The sequence below is a fragment of the Salvelinus alpinus genome, chromosome 2 (genome assembly GCF_045679555.1).
Source record: "Salvelinus alpinus chromosome 2, SLU_Salpinus.1, whole genome shotgun sequence".
NCBI classification, from domain to species: Eukaryota; Metazoa; Chordata; class Actinopteri; order Salmoniformes; family Salmonidae; genus Salvelinus; species Salvelinus alpinus.
Window position 1 is genome coordinate 113,482,917 of NC_092087.1, and position 22,264 is coordinate 113,505,180.

General features: G+C 40.1%; 2 protein-coding genes across 2 annotated transcripts in view; both read left to right on the top strand.

The window, feature by feature from the left end:
* Positions 1–22,264, top strand: part of LOC139549080 (zinc finger protein 180-like) — a 93,732-nt gene that overhangs the window by 56,637 nt on the left and 14,831 nt on the right. The gene's annotated exons all lie outside the window — the stretch shown is intronic.
* LOC139550270 (U2 small nuclear ribonucleoprotein auxiliary factor 35 kDa subunit-related protein 2-like) lies at positions 4,175–11,308 on the top strand. The gene is made up of 2 exons (XM_071361058.1): positions 4,175–4,742; positions 9,313–11,308. The coding sequence occupies exons 1-2, from the start codon at positions 4,397–4,399 to the stop codon at positions 9,327–9,329; spliced, it is 363 nt and encodes a 120-aa protein (XP_071217159.1). The 5' UTR covers positions 4,175–4,396; the 3' UTR covers positions 9,330–11,308.

A 22,264-nucleotide genomic window follows, 5' to 3' on the forward strand; every position in this document is an offset into this window, starting at 1 on the left:
AGGTCATATGGATGATCTACTCTGTGCTACTGAGTTTGTATGCCAGTGTAACGGTGTAATGAAGCTACATGTTTTAAATATATTTAATCTTTATTTAACTAGGCAAGTCAGTTAAGAACAAATTCTTATTTACATTGACGGCCTACCCCGGCCAAACCCTAACCCAGACGATGCTGGGCCAATTGTGCGCTGCCCTATGGGACTCCCAATCACGGCCTGTTATGATACAGCCTGGATTTGAACCAGGGTCTGTAGTGACGCCTCTAGCACTGAGATGCCATACCTTAGACCGCTGCGCTGCTCGTGTGTTTACATTACACTCGGTGTAATACACTCAGTGATAAAAGTATTGGATTCTGGGTAATCCACAGCAGGTTTTTGGAGAATTTGAAAATTGAGTGGTCCTGGGATAGAAATGTATAAAGTTGACATTACATCATAAAATCCACGTTTTAAATCATACATTAGCAATTTATGTTTTAGGAACTACTGTTGTTGGTTTGGTGTCAAATAAGCCTCTCTTTATATGTTATTTGCCAAATCTCAGTTTTCCATGTGGGTTTTATGCTAAAGTTCCCTCTTTCAAGTTGGTATCTAACTGGAAAATGCATCTTCTTTAGGAGTGCTATTTTTACCCTGTCGACTACTGATCATTCATCCACACTGTGTGTCTCATCAATGCAGGTCATTTATGACAAATGTATAAAGTATATGTTTTATAAACTCATGAACACCAGCCAATTTATTAGCCCGGTTTTGTTAGTTTAGGTGTATTATAATTCCTCGCCACCAGAGGGGGACATTGAGTCATTTCCAGGTTAATTTGATATATTTTGAGGATGACAGTTTATTCTGATGGAGTGAATATGAGACACATGGAAACAATTGATTCATTTATTATAGTAAATTAGGTATTATTAGGAATGGTTAAATCCACTATATGATCACAATAACTTTGATAGACATTTCAATTGTTTTTTTGTTAGTATATTATAGGGCAGATTAATGTAGAATTGCTGTGGGAGTGCTATTTATATCCCGTCACTACTGATCATTCATCCAGACTGTGTGTGTCCCATCATTGCAGCTTTGGAAATAAATGAACTATCCATCCATTGCTCCTTCCTGTGTTGACTCACTGACTTGAGAGACCAGGAAGGTCACACTAGCTCGATAGGTTGATATCTAGCTCAAGCTTCACCTCATGCTTTTCATTAACTGTGTGGTTGTGTTATCTAGTGGGAACCCGTTAGCACGGTGGGCAATGGTGCCTTCTTGCCGTGGGCTCAAGACGACAGAGGAAATCAACCTGCTTGCTCCTTTTTGTTTTGTCAACTTTTCGATATGGATGTTACTCAGCTCTTTTGATCTGCAGTTATGTTTTAGTTGGGCTCACCTCATGCTAGATATTAACGTTGGTTTACTTTAATCACTCAAGTCATGATTGGTTTAATATGAAGGTATACATTTGAAGTTATTTCTGTTGTAGTTTACATCATAGGGAATAGGCTGGTCCTCCATATTACTTCACACCTGACTTTGGCATTCTTCTGAATTCTGATTGGTTTAATGTAATAAGGTGTAACTTTGCATTGGGACTTAAAACATATTTCATTTGATATTTTATAAACATACACATACAAATTACAACATCATACAAAAATGAACTACATCACACCTGCCCAGACCCACTAGAACACACCTCCATCTCCATTAACTACATCACACCTGTCCAGACCCACTAGAACACACCTCCATCTCCATTAACAACATCACACCTACCCAGACCCACTAGAACACACCTCCATCTCCATTAACTACATCACACCTGCCCAGACCCACTAGACCGCACCTCCATTAACAACATCACACCTACCCAGACCCACTAGAACACACCTCCAGCTCCATTAACTACATCACACCTGTCCAGACCCACTAGAACACACCTCCATCTCCATTAACTACATCACACCTGCCCAGACCCACTAGAACACACCTCCATCTCCATTAACTACACCACACCTGTCCAGACCCACTAGAACACACCTCCATCTCCATTAACTACATCACACCTGCCCAGACCCACTAGAACACACCTCCATCTCCATTAACTACATCACACCTGTCCAGACCCACTAGAACACACCTCCATCTCCATTAACTACATCACACCTGCCCAGACCCACTAGAACACACCTCCATCTCCATTAACTACATCACACCTGCCCAGACCCACTAGAACACACCTCCATCTCCATTAACTACATCACACCTGCCCAGACCCACTAGAACAGACCCCCATCTCAAGCGCCCGCATCAGCACCATTTTATTTCTCTCTGTCACTTTAAACTTTTAGGTAATAAAGCATTTGACCTTTCTATTGAATTAACAACAGAGGATTGGTTGATTTCCAGGTTTTAATTAAGTATAATATTTCAGATAATTGATGAGAAAAGTATCATCCAACCATCGGGTATCTCACTGCACCCTCAAATGTCATGTTTTGAAATATACAGACAGACAGATTAAAACTAATTTTACATTGTATAACTGTACTTCTGACAGCCAACTTTCTAACTCCGCCCATAACTTTATGACATCATAACATTCCCAGAAGGATTATTGAGTCATTGTTAGTTTTACACTGAAGACATGACTCTGCCGTTGTGCTGTAGAATTTGTGGATTTTGTGTCTTGTATAATAAGGAATATCATTTGTCCCAACATCACAGGCCACAGACTTTGATGCAGTTAAAGACTTACAAAAGTTTTTCCTAAGTTTGAAATCAACTGAGTTTTTTTTAATTTTTTACACCTGCCAATTTAAATCCATTAAACGAGACAAGTTACCAGACAGGACATATTGCTAATGCTCTTCCCATTAATAACCTGAATGACAATTAACTTGTGGGCGGTTGTGGTGATGGCGTCCTATTCGATGACGTCGTCCATCGGGATTCCCCAAAAAAGAAGTTGCTCTGGATGGAGTCAGATGTGAAGGATTGAGGTTGATCATCAGGAGTCAGATGTGAAGGAGGAGGTTGATCATCAGGAGTCAGATGTGAAGGAGGAGGTTGATCATCAGGAGTCAGATGTGAAGGAGGAGGTTGATCATCAGGAGTCAGATGTGAAGGAGGAGGTTGATCATCAGGAGATGTGAAGGAAGAGGTTGATCATCAGGAGTCAGATGTGAATTAGGAGGTTGATCATCAGTAGTCAGATGTGAAGGAGGAGGTTGATCATCAGTGAACCTCTAGGATTGTGGCTGGGCTGGCGTTTCCACTTCCAGCTTGGTCATATATTTTGATACATTGAATGTTAATACTGTGAAACTATGTTATATATTTGTACCTCCTGTTTCATGAAGTGATGTCACTAAGTACTGCCCCTATATATACAATGCATTCGGAAAGCATTCAGACCCCTTCACTTTTTCCACATTTTGTTACGTTACAGCCTTATTCTAAAATTAATTAAATCGTTTTTCCCCCTCATCAATCTACACAATACCCAATAATGACATCACAATACCCCATAAGACATCACATTGCCCCATAATGACAAAGCAAAAACAGGTAAATAAATGAAAAAAATAGATTTTCTTTCAAAAACAAGGACCCCAAACTTTTGAACTGTAGTGTAAATCTACATGATGTATTGTTACAGCATGTAGGAGCAGTATAGACCTAGTCTGTTCATTATATACATCTACATGATGTATTGTTAAACCATGTAAGAGCAGTATAGACCTAGTCTGTTCATTATATACATCTACATGATGTATTGTTAAACCATGTAGGAGCAGTATAGACCTAGTCAGTTCATTATATACATCTACATGATGTATTGTTACACCATTGTATGAGCAGTATAGACCTACAGTAGCTAGCTACTTATTTAGATTTAATTGACTTAATGAAACTGCCTTAAATGTGCTGCAATAAACATTTTTTATTCGCACTAATCGATCAACACATTCCTGTCTTTGTATCTCTTAATATAATAGTATTATTTAATTAAATCCATTTAAAATAATCTTTGTCTGAAAATGAAATATGATCCTCAACTGCGTTTCCCCTCCAGTCAGCAGACGGCGATGTCCGTCTTTCAGGCGACGCTACCAGCGTGACGTATAATCTAGTGGACGGTTCTTCATAAACAGCTCGTCAACCACCCCGGTAGCTTGCTAGCCAACATAGCCGAAAGATTCAAGCCATTTATACGCTTTCGGTGTATATTAGCTACTGTGTTTTCGACACACTTATGTCGTATCTACTTGTTAACCTATTTCATTTAATATTACGTTTTTTTGTATTAGTCAGCTATAGTAGCTGGCTGGTTAAGTTAGCACTAGCATAGTCGCTAATGATAGCTAGCTAGCTAACATCCCCGAACATGAGGTCAGTAAGCTTCTCCCCTCCTGCTAACGAAGAGGTGATCTGCTGGACGGAGAAAGAAGCTCTGGGGCTGAACATTGTCGTGAAAGAGGAGAAGGAAGAAGAGGATGTCACAGTAAAACAAGAAGTAGAGGGTGAGGCTGTTACAGTGAAAGAAGAAGAGAAAGACGTTACAGTGAAAGAAGAGGAAGACTCGTTCAGAGTGAAAGAGGAGGAGGATGTTACAGTGAAAGAAGAGGAGGATGAGAAAGAGGAGAGAGCATTTTATGCTGTGAAAGAGGAGGAGGGGGAGATTACTGTCACATTGGAGGAAGAAGACGAGTTTGGAGATCCGTTTAACCCCAGTAAGTACCGTCTCTGCAGTCGTTGAACCAATATGCAGTAAAGGGGTTCTACACTGTAATGTTGTTCTGTAGGAATGGCTGAAGCTTCACTGTAACGTGTAGAACATCAAGAGTGGACCATCAACAAAACGTTAACAATTGATCAAATGCATCTAATGACAATGCCTGAAATACTGTAGTCCTCAATATCTCCTATTAGATTAGCCCAATATGTAGTCTTAAAGGGGCAATCAGCAGTTGTTACATCCATTTTGGGACGTATACATTAATGGTATGTACCCATTGTTTCTTGAAGAAATCACTTATAAATGCCTCATCAGCTTAGTTCAACTGTCGTACCCCATCAGAACCCCAAATATAAGCTTTTTTTTACTCCAATGTTTATCAGTAAATGTTAACAAACACTGTATATCCTCAAAACATGAACTTAATGAATGCACTAGGGCCCCAACTAGAAAAATCTTGGGTCAACCAAGAGTCAAAATCATTGTCTGTGGTTAATCTACATTTAATCTAAATGAAAATGATACAGATCTAAAAGTAACTTTTATTGCTATTGCCAACTATGTAAAAATAGCCTACATAAAGCCAACAAATAAAAACATTGCAGCCTGCAGGTAGAAAATATACTATAAATCACATTTTCTGCACATGGCCTGTCTACAACGATCTTGAAACATAGTTGATACAACTGGGTCGGGCCAAAACTTGTGACAGCAAGATTGTATAAAATATTCTGGGCCCTCAGTTTCCCGTGCCAGTGAGTATGGGACAGACACAGCTGTTGGCTATTTGTGCAAAGAATAAGAAGTAATCAGGTATTTTATGACATTTCCACTGGATCAGAGCGTTACATTTTTCCTTTTTATGCTGAGTGGTTATCGGAAGGGCGAGAGCTGGAAATCTTTTATTAAATACTTTGAGGAACTATTGTCATTAGCAATTGATTTTGATTAGACTTTGTTTACTTGCTGTTTGACGTGAAGAAAAAATGTATTTGAGAAGCTCCACAACTCATTAGTGGTTCAGCGTTAAGACAATCAGAAATACTATCAGACATCCCCAAATGGGCACATTTATAGGCCTACATTTGTGTGCCGGCCAGGTAGACTAGTCCTACTACTATATGGGTAATCAGGTGTGCGTCCTTACTCAACATTGACAGGAGTGTTTCAAACAAAAGACAATTAATAAATTGACAAAACTGACGCATCTTGCGGGGTCAGGTCTGGGTGGTCTGCCATGGGCCGTTTCATTTAGTATCCGTTTGGGTCGGCTGGGGAATGATTTTATTTCCCCATAGTATGTTGTCCCGAAGTTGACTGACTGAAAGGGAGTGTAACTTTGATTATAATTACACTTCCCTGAAGGAGGGAAACGAGGTACAACACCTGTTTGGTCCCGCCCCTTCCTGGGTCTGTGAAGAGCGGTATTAAATTGAATATGACCTAAGGTTCGTATTTCTGTGTTTATTATAATTAAGTCTATGATTTGATATTTGATAGAGTAGTCTGACTGAGCGGTGGTAGGCAGCAGCAGGCTCGTAAGCATTCATTCAAACCAGCACTTTCCTGCGTTTGCCAGCAGCTCGTCGCAATTCTTGAAGCACAGTTCTGTTCATGACTTCAAGCCTATCAACTCCCAAGATTAGGCTGGCAATACCAAAGTGTTCTGTTTATGACTTCAAGCCTATCAACTCCCAAGATTAGGCTGGCAATACCAAAGTGTTCTGTTTATGACTTCAAGCCTATCAACTCCCAAGATTAGGCTGGCAATACCAAAGTGTTCTGTTCATGACTTCAAGCCTATCAACTCCCAAGATTAGGCTGGCAATACCAAAGTGTTCTGTTTATGACTTCAAGCCTATCAACTCCCAAGATTAGGCTGGCAATACCAAAGTGCCTATAAGAACATTCGGGGCGGCAGGGTAGCCTAGTGGTTAGAGTGTAGAGGTGGCAGGTAGCCTAGTGGTTAGAGCGTTGGACTAGTAACCAGCCGGTAGCCTAGTGGTTAGAGCGTTGGACTAGTAGCCAGCCGGTAGCCTAGTGGTTAGAGCGTTGGACTAGTAACCAGCCGGTAGCCTAGTGGTTAGAGTGTTGGACTAGTAACCAGCCGGTAGCCTAGTGGTTAGAGCGTTGGACTAGTAACCAGCCGGTAGCCTAGTGGTTAGAGCGTTGGACTAGTAACCAGCCGGTAGCCTAGTGGTTAGAGTGTTGGACTAGTAACCAGCCGGTAGCCTAGTGGTTAGAGCGTTGGACTAGTAACCGAAAGGTAGCCTAGTGGTTAGAGCGTTGGACTAGTAACCAGCCGGTAGCCTAGTGGTTAGAGCGTTGGACTAGTAACCAGCCGGTAGCCTAGTGGTTAGAGCGTTGGACTAGTAACCAGCCGGTAGCCTAGTGGTTAGAGCGTTGGACTAGTAACCAGCCGGTAGCCTAGTGGTTAGAGCGTTGGACTAGTAACCAGCCGGTAGCCTAGTGGTTAGAGCGTTGGACTAGTAACCAGCCGGTAGCCTAGTGGTTAGAGCGTTGGACTAGTAACCAGCCGGTAGCCTAGTGGTTAGAGCGTTGGACTAGTAACCAGCCGGTAGCCTAGTGGTTAGAGCGTTGGACTAGTAACCAGCCGGTAGCCTAGTGGTTAGAGCGTTGGACTAGTAACCGAAAGGTAGCCTAGTGGTTAGAGCGTTGGACTAGTAACCAGCCGGTAGCCTAGTGGTTAGAGCGTTGGACTAGTAACCAGCCGGTAGCCTAGTGGTTAGAGTGTTGGACTAGTAACCAGCCGGTAGCCTAGTGGTTAGAGCGTTGGACTAGTAACCGAAAGGTAGCCTAGTGGTTAGAGCGTTGGACTAGTAACCAGCCGGTAGCCTAGTGGTTAGAGCGTTGGACTAGTAACCAGCCGGTAGCCTAGTGGTTAGAGCGTTGGACTAGTAACCAGCCGGTAGCCTAGTGGTTAGAGCGTTGGACTAGTAACCAGCCGGTAGCCTAGTGGTTAGAACGTTGGACTAGTAACCAGCCGGTAGCCTAGTGGTTAGAGCGTTGGACTAGTAACCAGCCGGTCGCCTAGTGGTTAGAGCGTTGGACTAGTAACCAGCCGGTAGCCTAGTGGTTAGAGCGTTGGACTAGTAACCAGCCGGTAGCCTAGTGGTTAGAGCGTTGGACTAGTAACCAGCCGGTAGCCTAGTGGTTAGAGCGTTGGACTAGTAACCAGCCGGTAGCCTAGTGGTTAGAGCGTTGGACTAGTAACCGAAAGGTTGCAAGTTCAAATCGCCGAGCTGACAAGGTACAAATCTGTCGTTCTACCCCTGAACTGGCAGTTAACCCACTGTTCCTAGGCTGTCATTGAAAATACTAATTTGTTCTTAACTGACCTGCCTAGTAAAATAAAGGTAAAAAAAATATATTAGATAAATAAATACAAATGTATATGAAATACAAATGGTATAGAGAGAAATAGTAATATGTTAAAAGATTTTTTACATCGCTTTTTTTTACGTTAGCTTTTTTTACATGGCTCATATTGCACTTTTACTTTCTTCTCCAACATTGTGTTTTTGCATTTTTTTAAACCAAATGTTTCATAATTTATTTATTATTAAGATAAAATAAAAGTGTTCATTCAGTATCGTTGTAATACAAATATATAAACAATATATATATATAAAAAATATCGGTATCGGCTTTTTTTGGTCCTCCAATAATCGGTATTGGCGTTGAAGAATCATAATCGGTCGACCTCTACTATGTTATTGTTTGGTGAAGTTATGGGCCAATTTGTTAAGCACTTAGTGTACAAACCCTCATTGTCAGGCTGATGGAAAAGCTAGCCAAAGAGCATTTTACTGGTTGAAGTGTTTTTTAAGTATAAAGCAGTTGATTTGCGACAATAACACAAACATATTAATCAGGAGATTCAAAACGAGCCTGACAATTCTAATCCAAAAGTAGTGTGAAATTCACTCATAAGCAACCTGGAAATGGAGGCTATTATTGCTGTCAGCCAATGAGAACTCCCCTGAGTTTTCCCCCACGGTGGTGAATTAGTGAATAGACACAGAGCTTAATGTGAGTTTCCTTGAGTAGCACTCCTGATCTTGCGCTGTAATATTCAGAATACATTGTGGGAAAACTACAATCTTCACTCACCATTTTTTGCTCCATGCAGATATACTACATCCATAACTAGTGGTTTCCTTATTAGCAGGGAGGAGTTTCTGCAATCAAATTGTGTGTGCATTGACCTCGTGACGCAATTTTATCAAACACCGAAAGGGGCCTATATTGGAAACCAATAGTCGTCTGGCACACTGCTTAGAGTTTCCACAACTTGAATAACTTATTTCTAGTTACCAATAATGTAAAAACAAGACAAAATATGACTATTGTTGCTATCTTGACTGTCTTAATTGTCAAATTTAATAGACGTCAGTTGTTGTACAACGTCATGGGTACACTCTGGGCATCACCTTTTACCTCAAATGAACATTCGATTTCTGCTGTTGTGGGCCTTTAACCATCTGTCTGACTTTGTCCCGTCTCTCATCTGTGTGAACGACAATCGTGGATCCTCTGGGCAGCCTCAACAATATCATGATGCTGAAGAGGCAGAGAAGAGTCTCTCCGCATCAGAACACCAGAAACACCAGCAGAGACCCACAGGGAAGAAATCTCACTGCTGCTCTGACTGTGGGAAAGGTTGCACATCTTCATCAGAACTTAAAATACACCAGAGAACACACACAGGAGAGAAATCTTATAGATGTGATCAATGTGGGAAGAGTTTTACTACATCTGGCTCTCTGACTTCACACCAGAGAATACACACAGGAGAGAAATCTTGTAGCTGTGATCAATGTGGGAAGAGTTTTACTACATCTGGCCAGCTGACTTTACACCAGAGAATACACACAGGAGAGAAATCTTGGAGCTGTAATCAATGTGGGAAAAGTTTTACTACATCTAGCCAGCTGACTATACACCAGAGAATACACACAGGAGAGAAACCTTATAGCTGTAATAAATGTGGGAAGAGTTTTACTACATCTGGCTCTCTGACTTTACACCAGAGAACACACACAGGAGAGAAACCTTATAGCTGTGGTCGATGTGGGAAGAGTTTTGGCCAATCTAGCCACCTGACATTACACCAAAGAACACACACAGGCGAGAAACCTTATAGCTGTGATCAATGTGGGAAGAGTTTTACTACATCTGGCTCTTTGACTTCACACCAGAGAATACACACAGGAGAGAAACCGTATTGCTGTGGTCAATGTGGGAAGAGTTTTGGTCAATCTAGCAATCTGACAGTGCACCAGAGAAGACACACAGGAGAGAAATCTCATAGCTGTGATCAATGTGGGAAGAGATACTCTAGTAAAATGTCTCTGATCAAACATCAGAAAATACATACATGAAGGAGTTGTTTCATGATATCAATGAAATAATGAAATTATGTCACAATGTAGAATGTTTTAACATTGTTGTAGGAGTATTTTAATGATGTCACAATGTAGAATGTTTTAACATTGTAGTAGGAGTATTTTAATGATGTTTTAATGATGTCATAATGTAGAATGTTTTAACATTGTAGTAGGAGTATTTTAATGATGTCACAATGTAGAACCCTAAACGTTTGTCCCCTGTTCTATTGATATTATCCTCAGGGGGAAAATCCAGGCTCTGAATTGAACGAGTACTATTTATGTGATTGAAAAAAAAGTGACTAACAAAAAAGAGTTGTGTTACACTTACCATGTTGGTGACCCACTGGAATCACAATGTAGCTAGCTGTTTACCACGTTGGTGACCCACTGGAATCACAATGTAGCTAGCTGTTTACCACGTTGGTGACCCACTGGAATCACAATGTAGCTAGCTGTTTACCACGTTGGTGACCCACTGGAATCACAATGTAGCTAGCTGTTTACCACGTTGGTGACCCACTGGAATCCCAATGTAGCTAGCTGTTTACCACGTTGGTGACCCACTGGAATCACAATGTAGCTAGCTGTTTACCACGTTGGTGACCCACTGTAATCACAATGTAGCTAGCTGTTTACCATGTTGGTGACCCACTGGAATCACAATGTAGCTAGCTGTTTACCACGTTGGTGACCCACTGGAATCACAATGTAGCTAGCTGTTTACCACGTTGGTGACCCACTGGAATCACAATGTAGCTAGCTGTTTACCACGTTGGTGACCCACTGGAATCACAATGTAGCTAGCTGTTTACCATGTTGGTGACCCACTGGAATCACAATGTAGCTAGCTGTTTACCACGTTGGTGACCCACTGGAATCACAATGCAGCTAGCTGTTTACCACGTTGGTGACCCACTGGAATCACAATGTAGCTAGCTGTTTACCACGTTGTTGACCCACTGGAATCACAATGTAGCTAGCTGTTTACCACGTTGTTGACCCACTGGAATCACAATGCAGCTAGCTGTTTACCACGTTGGTGACCCACTGGAATCACAATGTAGCTAGCTGTTTACCACGTTGGTGACCCACTGGAATCACAATGTAGCTAGCTGTTTACCACGTTGGTGACCCACTGGAATCACAATGTAGCTAGCTGTTTACCACGTTGGTGACCCACTGGAATCACAATGAAACACTCCAAAATGTTTAGAAACACTCCAAAATGTTTAGGTTTTCAATATATCCCAAACTGTTTCTGCATATTGGTTATTGATTTGGACACGTTAAAACTGTGTTTTGATATTGCACTATTCCCATTTAGCAAAATGTCATTCAAAAGACGTTGAATATATGTTGGGATGTAGTTGAAATTGAAAGTTGAAAATATGTCTTTTCAGGTCGTTTTTTCAATGAAAAAAAATATTATAATAATAATATAAATTAGTCTATAATCAATTTTATTAACAATCTCACATCACTCCAGTATTTCTTGACAACATTCAAGTGCTAATTGTCTTTATTCCACTACTGAAGAAGCATGACTCAAATCACCTCATATATTCAAACATTCAGCCTGACAAAATATACATGTTTTATTATTCCATGCCTCACCATTAAGTTAATTATTGCCAATACATATTAACAAATGGGTGTACATTTGGTTTTGATATTTCATATTTACAATTATGTAACATTTAGTAATCATAGTTATTCATGCAACCAACTTGACATTTTTGGGTACAATTATATTGACATTGTTACCCTGCTTTTATATCCAACAACATGCCTATCTAGTGAACCCTGAAAAGAGAGAGAAGCTCCGCAGTGAGGTGGAAAGTTACTACGGATATCGCAGGAGTTTCCTCTTGAAATCAGACATGTCCGTGGTAAGGACAACTTGGTTGCTGATTATCTCAAGGGTGGGCAGTCAAATAGATTTGTGTTTTGCATTTAGCCAGTGAGTTACCATGATCACAATTTATTTTGACACGTTTTTCTGTTTTGGATATTAGTTTTATCTCTTATTCTTTTCTGTATTTTTTTGAAACTGCACTGTTAGGGGCTCGTAAGTAAGAGTTCCAGTGTTGTATCCGGCGCATGTGACTAATACTATTTGATTTGAGTTTTGTTTGGGCTCGTTTCAAGGGGACGAGAGTTCTAGAAGCTAGTGAGTTTTAGGAAGACGAGAGTTCTAGAAGCTAGTGAGTTTTAAGAAGACGAGAGTTCTAGAAGCTAGTGAGTTTTATGAAGACGAGAGTTCTAGAAGCTAGTGAGTTTTAGGAAGACGAGAGTTCTAGAAGGGAAAAAATAATAGTTTAGGAATCTATAGAAAGAAAAAGGAGAAAAGATACGATATTATTATACGATTGTATATTATTATTCAGAAATACGTGTTTTTAATTGTTGACAGCCAGTAGACACCATGTTTATATTGTAGAAGGTGAAGCATTGTAGATGATTATATGAAATGGAAGTTGTAGAGATACTCTGAATGATTGGCTATGAAAAGCCAACTGACATTTACTCCTGAGGTGCTGACCTGTTACACCCTCGACAACCACTGTGATTATTAATATTTGACCCTGCTGGTCATCTATGAACATTTGAACAGCTTGGCCATGTTCTGTTATAATATCCACCCGGCACAGCCGGAAGAGGACTGGCCACCCCTCAGAGCCTGAATCCTCTCTAGGTTTCTTCCTAGGTTTTGGCCTTTCTAGGGAGTTATTCCTAGCCACCGTGCTTCTACACCTGCATTGCTTGCTGTTTGGGGTTTTAGGCTGGGTTTCTGTACAGTACTCTGTGACATCAGCTGATGTAAGAAGGGCTTTATAAATACATTTGATTGATTGATTGTACAAATGAATGCATTCAACTGAAATGTGTCTTGGGAGCACTGATTGGTGTCACCTCGTTAGTCAGTATGTGTTACACCTGTGCTGGCTTGTCCATCTCGTTAGTGGGAAGGTGTTTCACCTGAGCTGGTCCAGATTCTATTTAAGAGTGTCTGGCCCAGTGCTCCAGTTGTCTTGATAGATGTGGAGAGTTAACACCTTTAGTTGCTCCACCTTTTTGGTTTGCTTCCTGTCTTTAAGTTTGGTGTGGGTTTTTCTTTTGTTTGCCTCTTCTTGGGCAGATTTAGTGGGTCTCATGGTGGGTGTCTGTTAGGTCCCAGTTGTTACCTGTCAATTTTCAGTGGACACCCCCATAGTGTCTTTCAGAGCCCCTCCTAAAAAAACAAGCTTATATTTTAGGTTGGATATTGCATCCAATTAATATTTTAATCAATGGAATTTCCTTAGAATGTTCGTTAGTCTTTCAGTTGTTAGTCTTCTGTTTGATGTGTACTAAATATTTCTGTTTATTTTCATTTTTTCCCCCCCTGTGAAGCCATTCTGTTGAATCCATGTCTGAAATGTGCTGTATAAATAAAGCTTGATTTGATTTCAACAAGTGAACCCAATGACCAATCAGACTCTTGGTCCCTCTTAGTATGAAACACTTTATCACTTTTCCAGCCGGCTGAAGGCGTGGTGGAGTGGTAAACACCACCCCCGGCTCTACCAGGGGTTTGAGGTGGTCTCCCACAGCTCTGCTGGTGGAGTGGTAAACACCACCCCCGGCTCTACCAGGGGCTTGAGGTGGTCTCCCACAGCTCTGCTTATGTCATGTTCTGTGGCCTTGCTGTTCCATTTCTTGACTGCCCCTGCAACACAGAAACACATTCAGTCATATTATATAAAACACTCAAAGTAATGTATTTGGAACATCTATGGCCTCAGTTACACCTGGCACCTAAATGGGACTTTTCCATCAACCTGTCATCTGATCACTCCAAGCTGCATTAGGTTCAGATCTACCAGGATGGGCCTTTGACATAGTCTGGATGCAGTCAGGCCACTGAATATAAATATTCAATATAAAGAGATGTGGGGAAAAGTACATTTGACATAAATTACCTTCATAATATCAAAGAACAAATGTGTGTGCCTGAGGGGAAATTAACTTTCCTACAGCCAAAAGGGGTGAGAAATTTCATATCAGTGGACAATTTGCACTAATGTAAATAAACATAGATGATGGAACATATTCCGTTTTGCTGATGTGATGAACCACTAAGGGGACATAAATATTTACCATCTAAACCATGTGTGACCTCTCTCCTCTCTGGCTGTAGAAGTGTTCTTCCTAACCAGTCCCTCAACAGCTCTCTGACTGAGCTCCACCCTCACTGGGTCTTCAGAGGAGAGGAAGGCTGAGGAGGGATGGAAGGATGAATGGATCAGTCAGTCAATAAAGTGTAGAGCTGCTGTCTATGCTGTCTGACAAAATCACTATTTTATTAGTTCATTAAAGTAAATAAGGCTTTATGACTGCTGAATACCAACTATCAATCACTTAGATCATGTATTTTCAGGTAGAGATACATCCTTGGGACATCCCTAGCCCATTGAAGTTGACATTTAAAATGGTTAAGTTAGGGGTTAGGGTTTAGGATAGGGATGTCCCAAGAATCCCAGATAGTATTGACCATTGTGCATTTGTAACCGATGTGAAATGGCTAGCTAGTTAGCGGGCTGTGTTTTAGTGGGTCTGGGCAGGTGTGATGTAGTTAATGTTTGTATGATGTTGTCGTTTGTATTGTTTATAAAAAGATAAAATTAAATATTTTTCCCAATATAAAGTTACACCTCACTGTTCTATTTTTTTGGAGTTATTACATTAAACCAATCAGAATTCAGAAGAATGCCAGTCAGGTGTGATGTAATATGGAGGACCAGCCTATTCCCTATGATGTAAACTACAACAGAAATAACTTCAAATGTATAACTTTAAATTAAACCAATAATTTGAACTTATGATTTGAGTGATTAAAGTAAACCACAGTTTTGGAAATACATAACGCCATCTAACCAATCAAAGAATGTTAACTATATGCAGTTATCTTAGCCAGCCAGCTAACATTAGCTATATGCACGCCAACCAGCTAACGTTAGCTATATGCAGTTATCTTAGCCAGCCAGTTAACATTAGCTATATGCAGTTATCTTAGCCAGCCAGCTAACATTAACTGCAGGTCAAAAGAGCAGCAACATACAGAATGAGGGAAAATCCCCCACATCCAAAATAGATAGATTCCAGAAGTCAGTCAGCGTGCTAGCAATAAGCCAAGGTGGAAAATGTTACAAAACTCCCTCAGTCTAATTCACAGAAAACATGCTGAAAAGTAGTGACTATGGTCAGCGAGCTGGAGCCCAACTACCGGAGACCAGTTAGAACCCAACTAAAACATGATGTGTGTTGAACGTGTTTGCATATCAAAAGATTAGGGACGAAATGAAGCTTCAGACTTCATTGATCACTGCTGATTAAGTGACACACTGCTTTGAAGTTTACTGCTAAGCGATTTCAGCGCATGCCTCGTAGCTCCGGTATCAAATGTAACACGTAACAGCGCGTGCTACCGTTGTTGTGTTGTTATCTTGACCAGTGAGCTGATTAACATCCATATCGAAAAGTTGACAAAACAAAAAGGAGCAAGCAGGTTGATTTCCTCTGTCGTCTTGAGCCCACGGCAAGAACGCACCAGAGCCCACCGTGCTAACGGGTTCCCACTAGATAACACAACCACACAGTTCATGAAAAGCATGAGGTGAAGCTTGAGCTAGATATCAACCTAGCATGACCTTCCTAGATATCGAGCTAGTTCCTAGTCCCTTCCCTCAAGTCAGTGAGTCAACACAGGAAGGAACAATGGATGGTAAGTTCATTTATTTCCAAAGCTGCAATGATGGGACACACACAGTATGGATGAATGATCAGTAGTGACGGGATATAAATAGCACTCCCACAGCAATTCTACATTAATCTGCCCTATAATATACTAACAAAAAAACAATTGAAATGTCTATCAAAGTCATTGTGATCGTATAGTGGATTTAACAATTCCTACTAATTCCTAATTTACTATAATAAATGAATAAATTGTTTCCATGTGTCTCATATTCACTACATCAGAATAAACTGTCATCCATTTTAGTATCAAAATATATCAAATTAACCTGGAAAATGACTAAATGTCCCCCTCTGGTGGTGAAGAAGTATAACACACCTAAACTAACAAAACCGGGCTGATAAACTGGCTGGTGTTCATGAGTTTATAAAACATGTACTTTATACATTTGTCATAAATGACCTGCATTGATGAGACACACAGTGTGGATGAATGATCAGTAGTCGACAGGGTAAAAATAGCACTCCTAAAGAAGATGCATTTTCCAGTTAGATACCAACTTGAAAGAGGGATCTTTAGCATAAAACCCACATGGAAAACTGAGATTTGGCAAATAACATATAAAGAGAGGCTTACTTGACACCGAACCAACAACAGTAGTTACTAAAACATAAATTGCTAATGTATGATTTAAAACGTGGATTTTATGATGTAATGTCAACTTTATACATTTCTATCCCAGGACCACTCAATTTTCAAATTCTCCAAAAACCTGCTGTGGATTACCCAGAATCCAATACTTTTATCACTGAGTGCATTACACCGAGTGTAATGTAAACACACGAGCAGCGCAGCGGTCTAAGATATGGCATCTCAGTGCTAGAGGCGTCACTAAAGACCCTGGTTCAAATCCAGGCTGTATCATAACAGGCCGTGATTGGGAGTCCCATAGGGCAGCGCACAATTGGCCCAGCATCGTCTGGGTTAGGGTTTGGCCGGGTAGGCCGTCAATGTAAATAAGAATTTGTTCTTTAACAGACTTGCCTAGTTAAATAAAGGTTAAATATATTTAAAACATGTAGCTTCATTACACCGTTACACTGGCATACAACCTCAGTAGCACAGAGTAGATCATCCATATGACATTGGGAAATAGTGCATTGTGGGTAGTTTAGAAGATTTCCCGAAATAAATTAATAATATGTAATTACGCAAAAACATAACTGTTTGTACTTATAGTGAACCATATCGTGACTACAACTAGCTTACTAAGTCTTTAACCAGACTGTATTGTTACACTGGTGAGTAAAAACTCATGCTTCCTACACTTTAACTTGTTGTCTGAGGATAAAATATAAATTTTACTCAACTGCGTTACCCACTCCAGTCAACAGATTGCGGTCTGCGACTTTAAGGCAATGCTGCTAGTGTGACGTATAATCTAGTGGACGGAACGCTTCTTTCAACAGCAGCAACAGACAATCAGCCACCTCGGTAGCTTGCTAGACAAAATAGACGAACCAATAAAGCTCTTTAGACGCTTTCGCAATTATTAGCCACTGTGTTTTAAACCCACTTCTGTCGTCTAGTTAGTTATCCGATTTAATTTAATATTTACGGTGTTGTTGTTATTATTCCGCTGGCGGGCTGGTTAAGTTAGCATTAGCTTAGCTAACATCCCCGACCATGCGGTCACTAAGCTACTCCCCTGCTAAAGAAGAAAGGGATATCACAGTAAAACAAGAAGTACAGGGTGAGGCCGTTACTGTGAAAGAAGAGGAAGACGCGTTCAGAGTGAAAGAGGAGGAAGAGGAGGCTGTTACGGTTAAAGAAGAGGAGAAGAAAGAGGAAGATGCGTTCAGAGTGAAAGAGGAGGAGGATGTTACAGTAAAAGGAGAGGAGGATGCAGTTTATGGAGTGAAAGCGGAGGAGGAAGAGATGACTGTTACATCGAAGAAGGAGGAGGAAAAAGAGGAGGAACCTGGATATCTGGGCCCGGTTTCCCAAACGCATCTTAAGGCATCCAATGGTTCTAACGGTGAATTTAGCCATAAGATGGTTTTGAGAGACTGTTCCCTGATGAACACTAGTAAGTACTGTCTTAAAAAGAGGCACAAACTCTGCAGTTGTTGAACTGATGTTTGGTGTTAAAGCGGAAATATGCAATTGCTACATCAATATTGTGACTTTTAAATTATTTATTTATAGCCATTGATTCTTGAAGAATATAACACATGCCTCATGAGCTTAGTTCAACTGTTGTACCCCATCAGATCCCATAATAAGCTGTTTTACTCTGTTTAGAAACAATGTAAATCAACACTGTAAAGCCTCAACATGGTTAAAACTAATGTTGATATCATGGATGGTCAGTCCTTCCATCCATAGGTCTGTCTGTCTGTAGTTACATTTCTCCAACCCCATAATCATTTCATTACCACAACAGTGGTGGAATGACAGATTTGTTATTGTTTGAACTGCAGATTGCTGGGTTGTGTGGATTTTTTAAACAGCAACAAAATGGCTGCCAAGAGACTTGGTTTGGTAAACAGCTGGGGGATGGGGGCTGGAGAAATGTAACCACTCTCAAATTCATAGAGAAAGCTATTGTATCAACCGTAACTCAACACCTAGGGACCTCGTCAAGAAGTTCAGACATCTTGGTGTAACAGTTATAAGGTGTTGGCTTGACAGTCACTGGACCCAGGTTTGAGTTCAGCTCAGGGCTTCCCCCTGAATTCACTACACTATGAATACAAGGACTGGCCATCCATGATGTCATAATGATAGTTTAACCAGGTTTCTAGGCTATATAGTATATTCTAGAATTCATCCATGATGTCATAATGATAGTTTAACCAGGTTTCTAGGCTATATAGTATATTCTAGAATTAATCCATGATGTCATAATGATAGTGTAACCAGGTTTCTAGGATATATAGTATATTCTAGAATTGCCAGTGAAGATTTCCTGTGGAGGCAAATTATTATTTGCCCTACGCCCTATGGGACTCCCAATCATGGTCGGTTGTGATACAGCCTGGATTTGATCCAGGGTGTCTGTAGTGGCGCCTCAAGCACTGAGATGCAGTGTCCTCTGCACCACCTGGGAGCCCCAAAATCATGTTCTAGTGCTGTCCCCAACTAAAATACATCTTGGTCAACCAAGAGTCATCTGTTCTTTCTTCCAATCGCCCCATGGTTTTATAAAATCAAATATACATACTGAACTTGTCTGATGCTTTAACCTGTCTGGCACCAGTGGGACGGTAGTGTCCCACCTCGACAACAGCAAGTGAAAGTGCAGGGCGCCAAATTCAAAACAACAGAAATCCCATAACTAAAATTCCTCAAACATACAAGTATTACACACCATTTTAAAGATAAACTTCTTATAAATCCAACCACAGTGTCCGATTTCAAAAATGCTTTACGGCGAAAGCACACCATCTGATTATGTTAGGTCAGCGCCTAGCCACAGAAAATCATACAGCGATTTTCCAACCAAGGAGAGGTGTCACAAAAGTCAGAAATAGCGTTAAAATTTATCACTTACCTTTGATGATCTTCATCTGGTGGCACTCCCAGGTCCTCATCTTAGACAATAAATGTTCGTTTTGTTCGATAATATCCCTCTTTATGTCCAAAAACCTACGTTTTGTTGGTGCGTTTAGTTCAGTAATCAAAAGGCACAATGCGTGCTCTCAACGTCAGACGAAAAGTTTTAAAAAGTACAATAAAAGTTCGTAGAAACATGTCAAATGATGTTTAAAATTAATCCTCACGTTGTATTAGTCATAAATAATCAATAATATTTCAACCGGACTAAAGCTTCTTCAATAGAAAAGGTAAACAAGAAATGCGCGCTCACAATCACGCGCAGTACTCATGGCTGGAAATTTCAACAGTGCTGTATCTCCCTAATCTTTCAGAGTAAAAGCCTGAAACAATGCGTAAAGACTGGCCATATGTTGAAGAAGCCATAAAGATCGTGAACTGGGTCCTAAAAAACAGCCGTTCAAAATAATAGTACTTCCTGGTTGGATTTTCCTCGGGTTTTCGCCTGCCATATAAGTTCTGTTATACTCACATACATTATTTTAACAGTTTTGGAAACCTTAGAATGTTTTCTATCAAAATCTACTAATTGTATGCATATCCTAGCTTCTTGGCCTAAGTAGCAGGCAGTTTAATTTGGGCACGCTTTTCATCCAAAATTCCGAATGCTGCTGTTTTAATAGTATGTTGTACCTAGTTTCCCTCCTTCAGGGAACAGTAGTTATAGTCATAACGTTGCGCGTGTCATATGATGAACTTCAACTTAAATACTAGATCTTGCTGTCAGACAGTTTTTTTGTATTCAGATCTCTGAAATGGTCTTTAACTACGTAACATTTAGTGTCTCCTTATGTTACGCTGGGAAAACAGTTTTCATGGGCACAGAAATCCTAAATCATTTCAGAGTTTGCTAAATCCAATGGTTCTAACCGAGAGTCACCTTAACTTTATTGGCAACACACAAATGGATACTGTCATTAACATGCTTCTTCAATAATTACACATAATTCTTAATACTGTAGCTCTTTTGTTAGTCACATGTTCAACTATCATCAGCTGATCCAGGAAATCATTTTCTGAATGACAGTCACATGACAAACATCACGACATGCAACAACAACCAAAGGGCTTCTTCATTCATTACTCTGGTAAAGACAGTTATGCCGTGCTCCACGTTGGATCCAACATCCCTAACAAATTGATGTTTATAATGTTGATTTACAGTAGGGTCTTGTTAGTCTGTTTGCACACAGAGATACTTAGCTCATAATGTGTAGAGAACTGTTCCTTGATGGATAGGCTATTGTACAACACACACAGAGCTATTTTCCTTTATTTGTTGTTAGGTGAAGTTATGGGCCAATTTGGCAAACAGAGTACAAACCCTCATTGTCAGGCTGATGATAAAGACAAAGAGATTTTTATTGGTTGAAGTGTTTTTTAAGTACAAAGCGGTTGATTTGCAATGATGACACAAACATTATATGAAGCAGGACATTCAAACGAGCTTTACAATTATAATTCAAAGTAGTGTGAAATGGACTCTAACCTGGAAATGGAGGCTATATTTGCTGTCAGCCTATGAGAACTCCCCTGCGTTTTCCCCCACGGTGGTGAATTAGTGAATAGACACAGAGCTTAATGTGAGTTTCCTTGAGTAGCACTCCTGATCTTGTGCTGTAATATTCAGAATACTTTGTGAAAAACTACAATCTTGGCTCACCATTTTTGCTCTATGCAGATATACTACATCCATAACTAGTGGTTTCCTCATTACCAGATATACTACATCCATAACTAGTGGTTTCCTCATTAGCAGATATACTACATCCATAACTAGTGGTTTCCTCATTACCAGATATACTACATCCATAACTAGTGGTTTCCTCATTACCAGATATACTACATCCATAACTAGTGGTTTCCTCATTAGCAGATATACTACATCCATAACTAGTGGTTTCCTCATTACCAGATATACTACATCCATAACTAGTGGTTTCCTCATTACCAGATATACTACATCCATAACTAGTGGTTTCCTCATTACCAGATATACTACATCCATAACTAGTGGTTTCCTCATTAGCAGATAAACTACATCCATAACTAGTGGTTTCCTCATTACCAGATATACTACATCCATAACTAGTGGTTTCCTCATTACCAGATATACTACATCCATAACTAGTGGTTTCCTCATTACCAGATATACTACATCCATAACTAGTGGTTTCCTCATTACCAGATATACTACATCCATAACTAGTGGTTTCCTCATTACCAGATATACTACATCCATAACTAGTGGTTTCCTCATTACCAGATATACTACATCCATAACTAGTGGTTTCCTCATTACCAGATATACTACATCCATAACTAGTGGTTTCCTCATTAGCAGATATACTACATCCATAACTAGTGGTTTCCTCATTAGCAGATATACTACACCCATAACTAGTGGTTTCCTCATTACCAGTTATACTATATCCATAACTAGTGGTTTCCTCATTACCAGATATACTACATCCATAACTAGTGGTTTCCTCATTACCAGATATACTACATCCATAACTAGTGGTTTCCTCATTACCAGATATACTACATACATAACTAGCGGTTTCCTCATTACCAGATATACTACATCCATAACTAGTGGTTTCCTCATTACCAGATATACTACATCCATAACTAGTGGTTTCCTCATTACCAGATATACTACATCCATAACTAGTGGTTTCCTCATTACCAGATATACTACATCCATAACTAGTGGTTTCCTCATTACCAGATATACTACATCCA

Bases quoted from the DNA above. Each gene is read 5' to 3' on its own strand.
- LOC139550270 (XM_071361058.1), top strand. From the start codon at position 4,397: ATGAGGTCAGTAAGCTTCTCCCCTCCTGCTAACGAAGAGGTGATCTGC.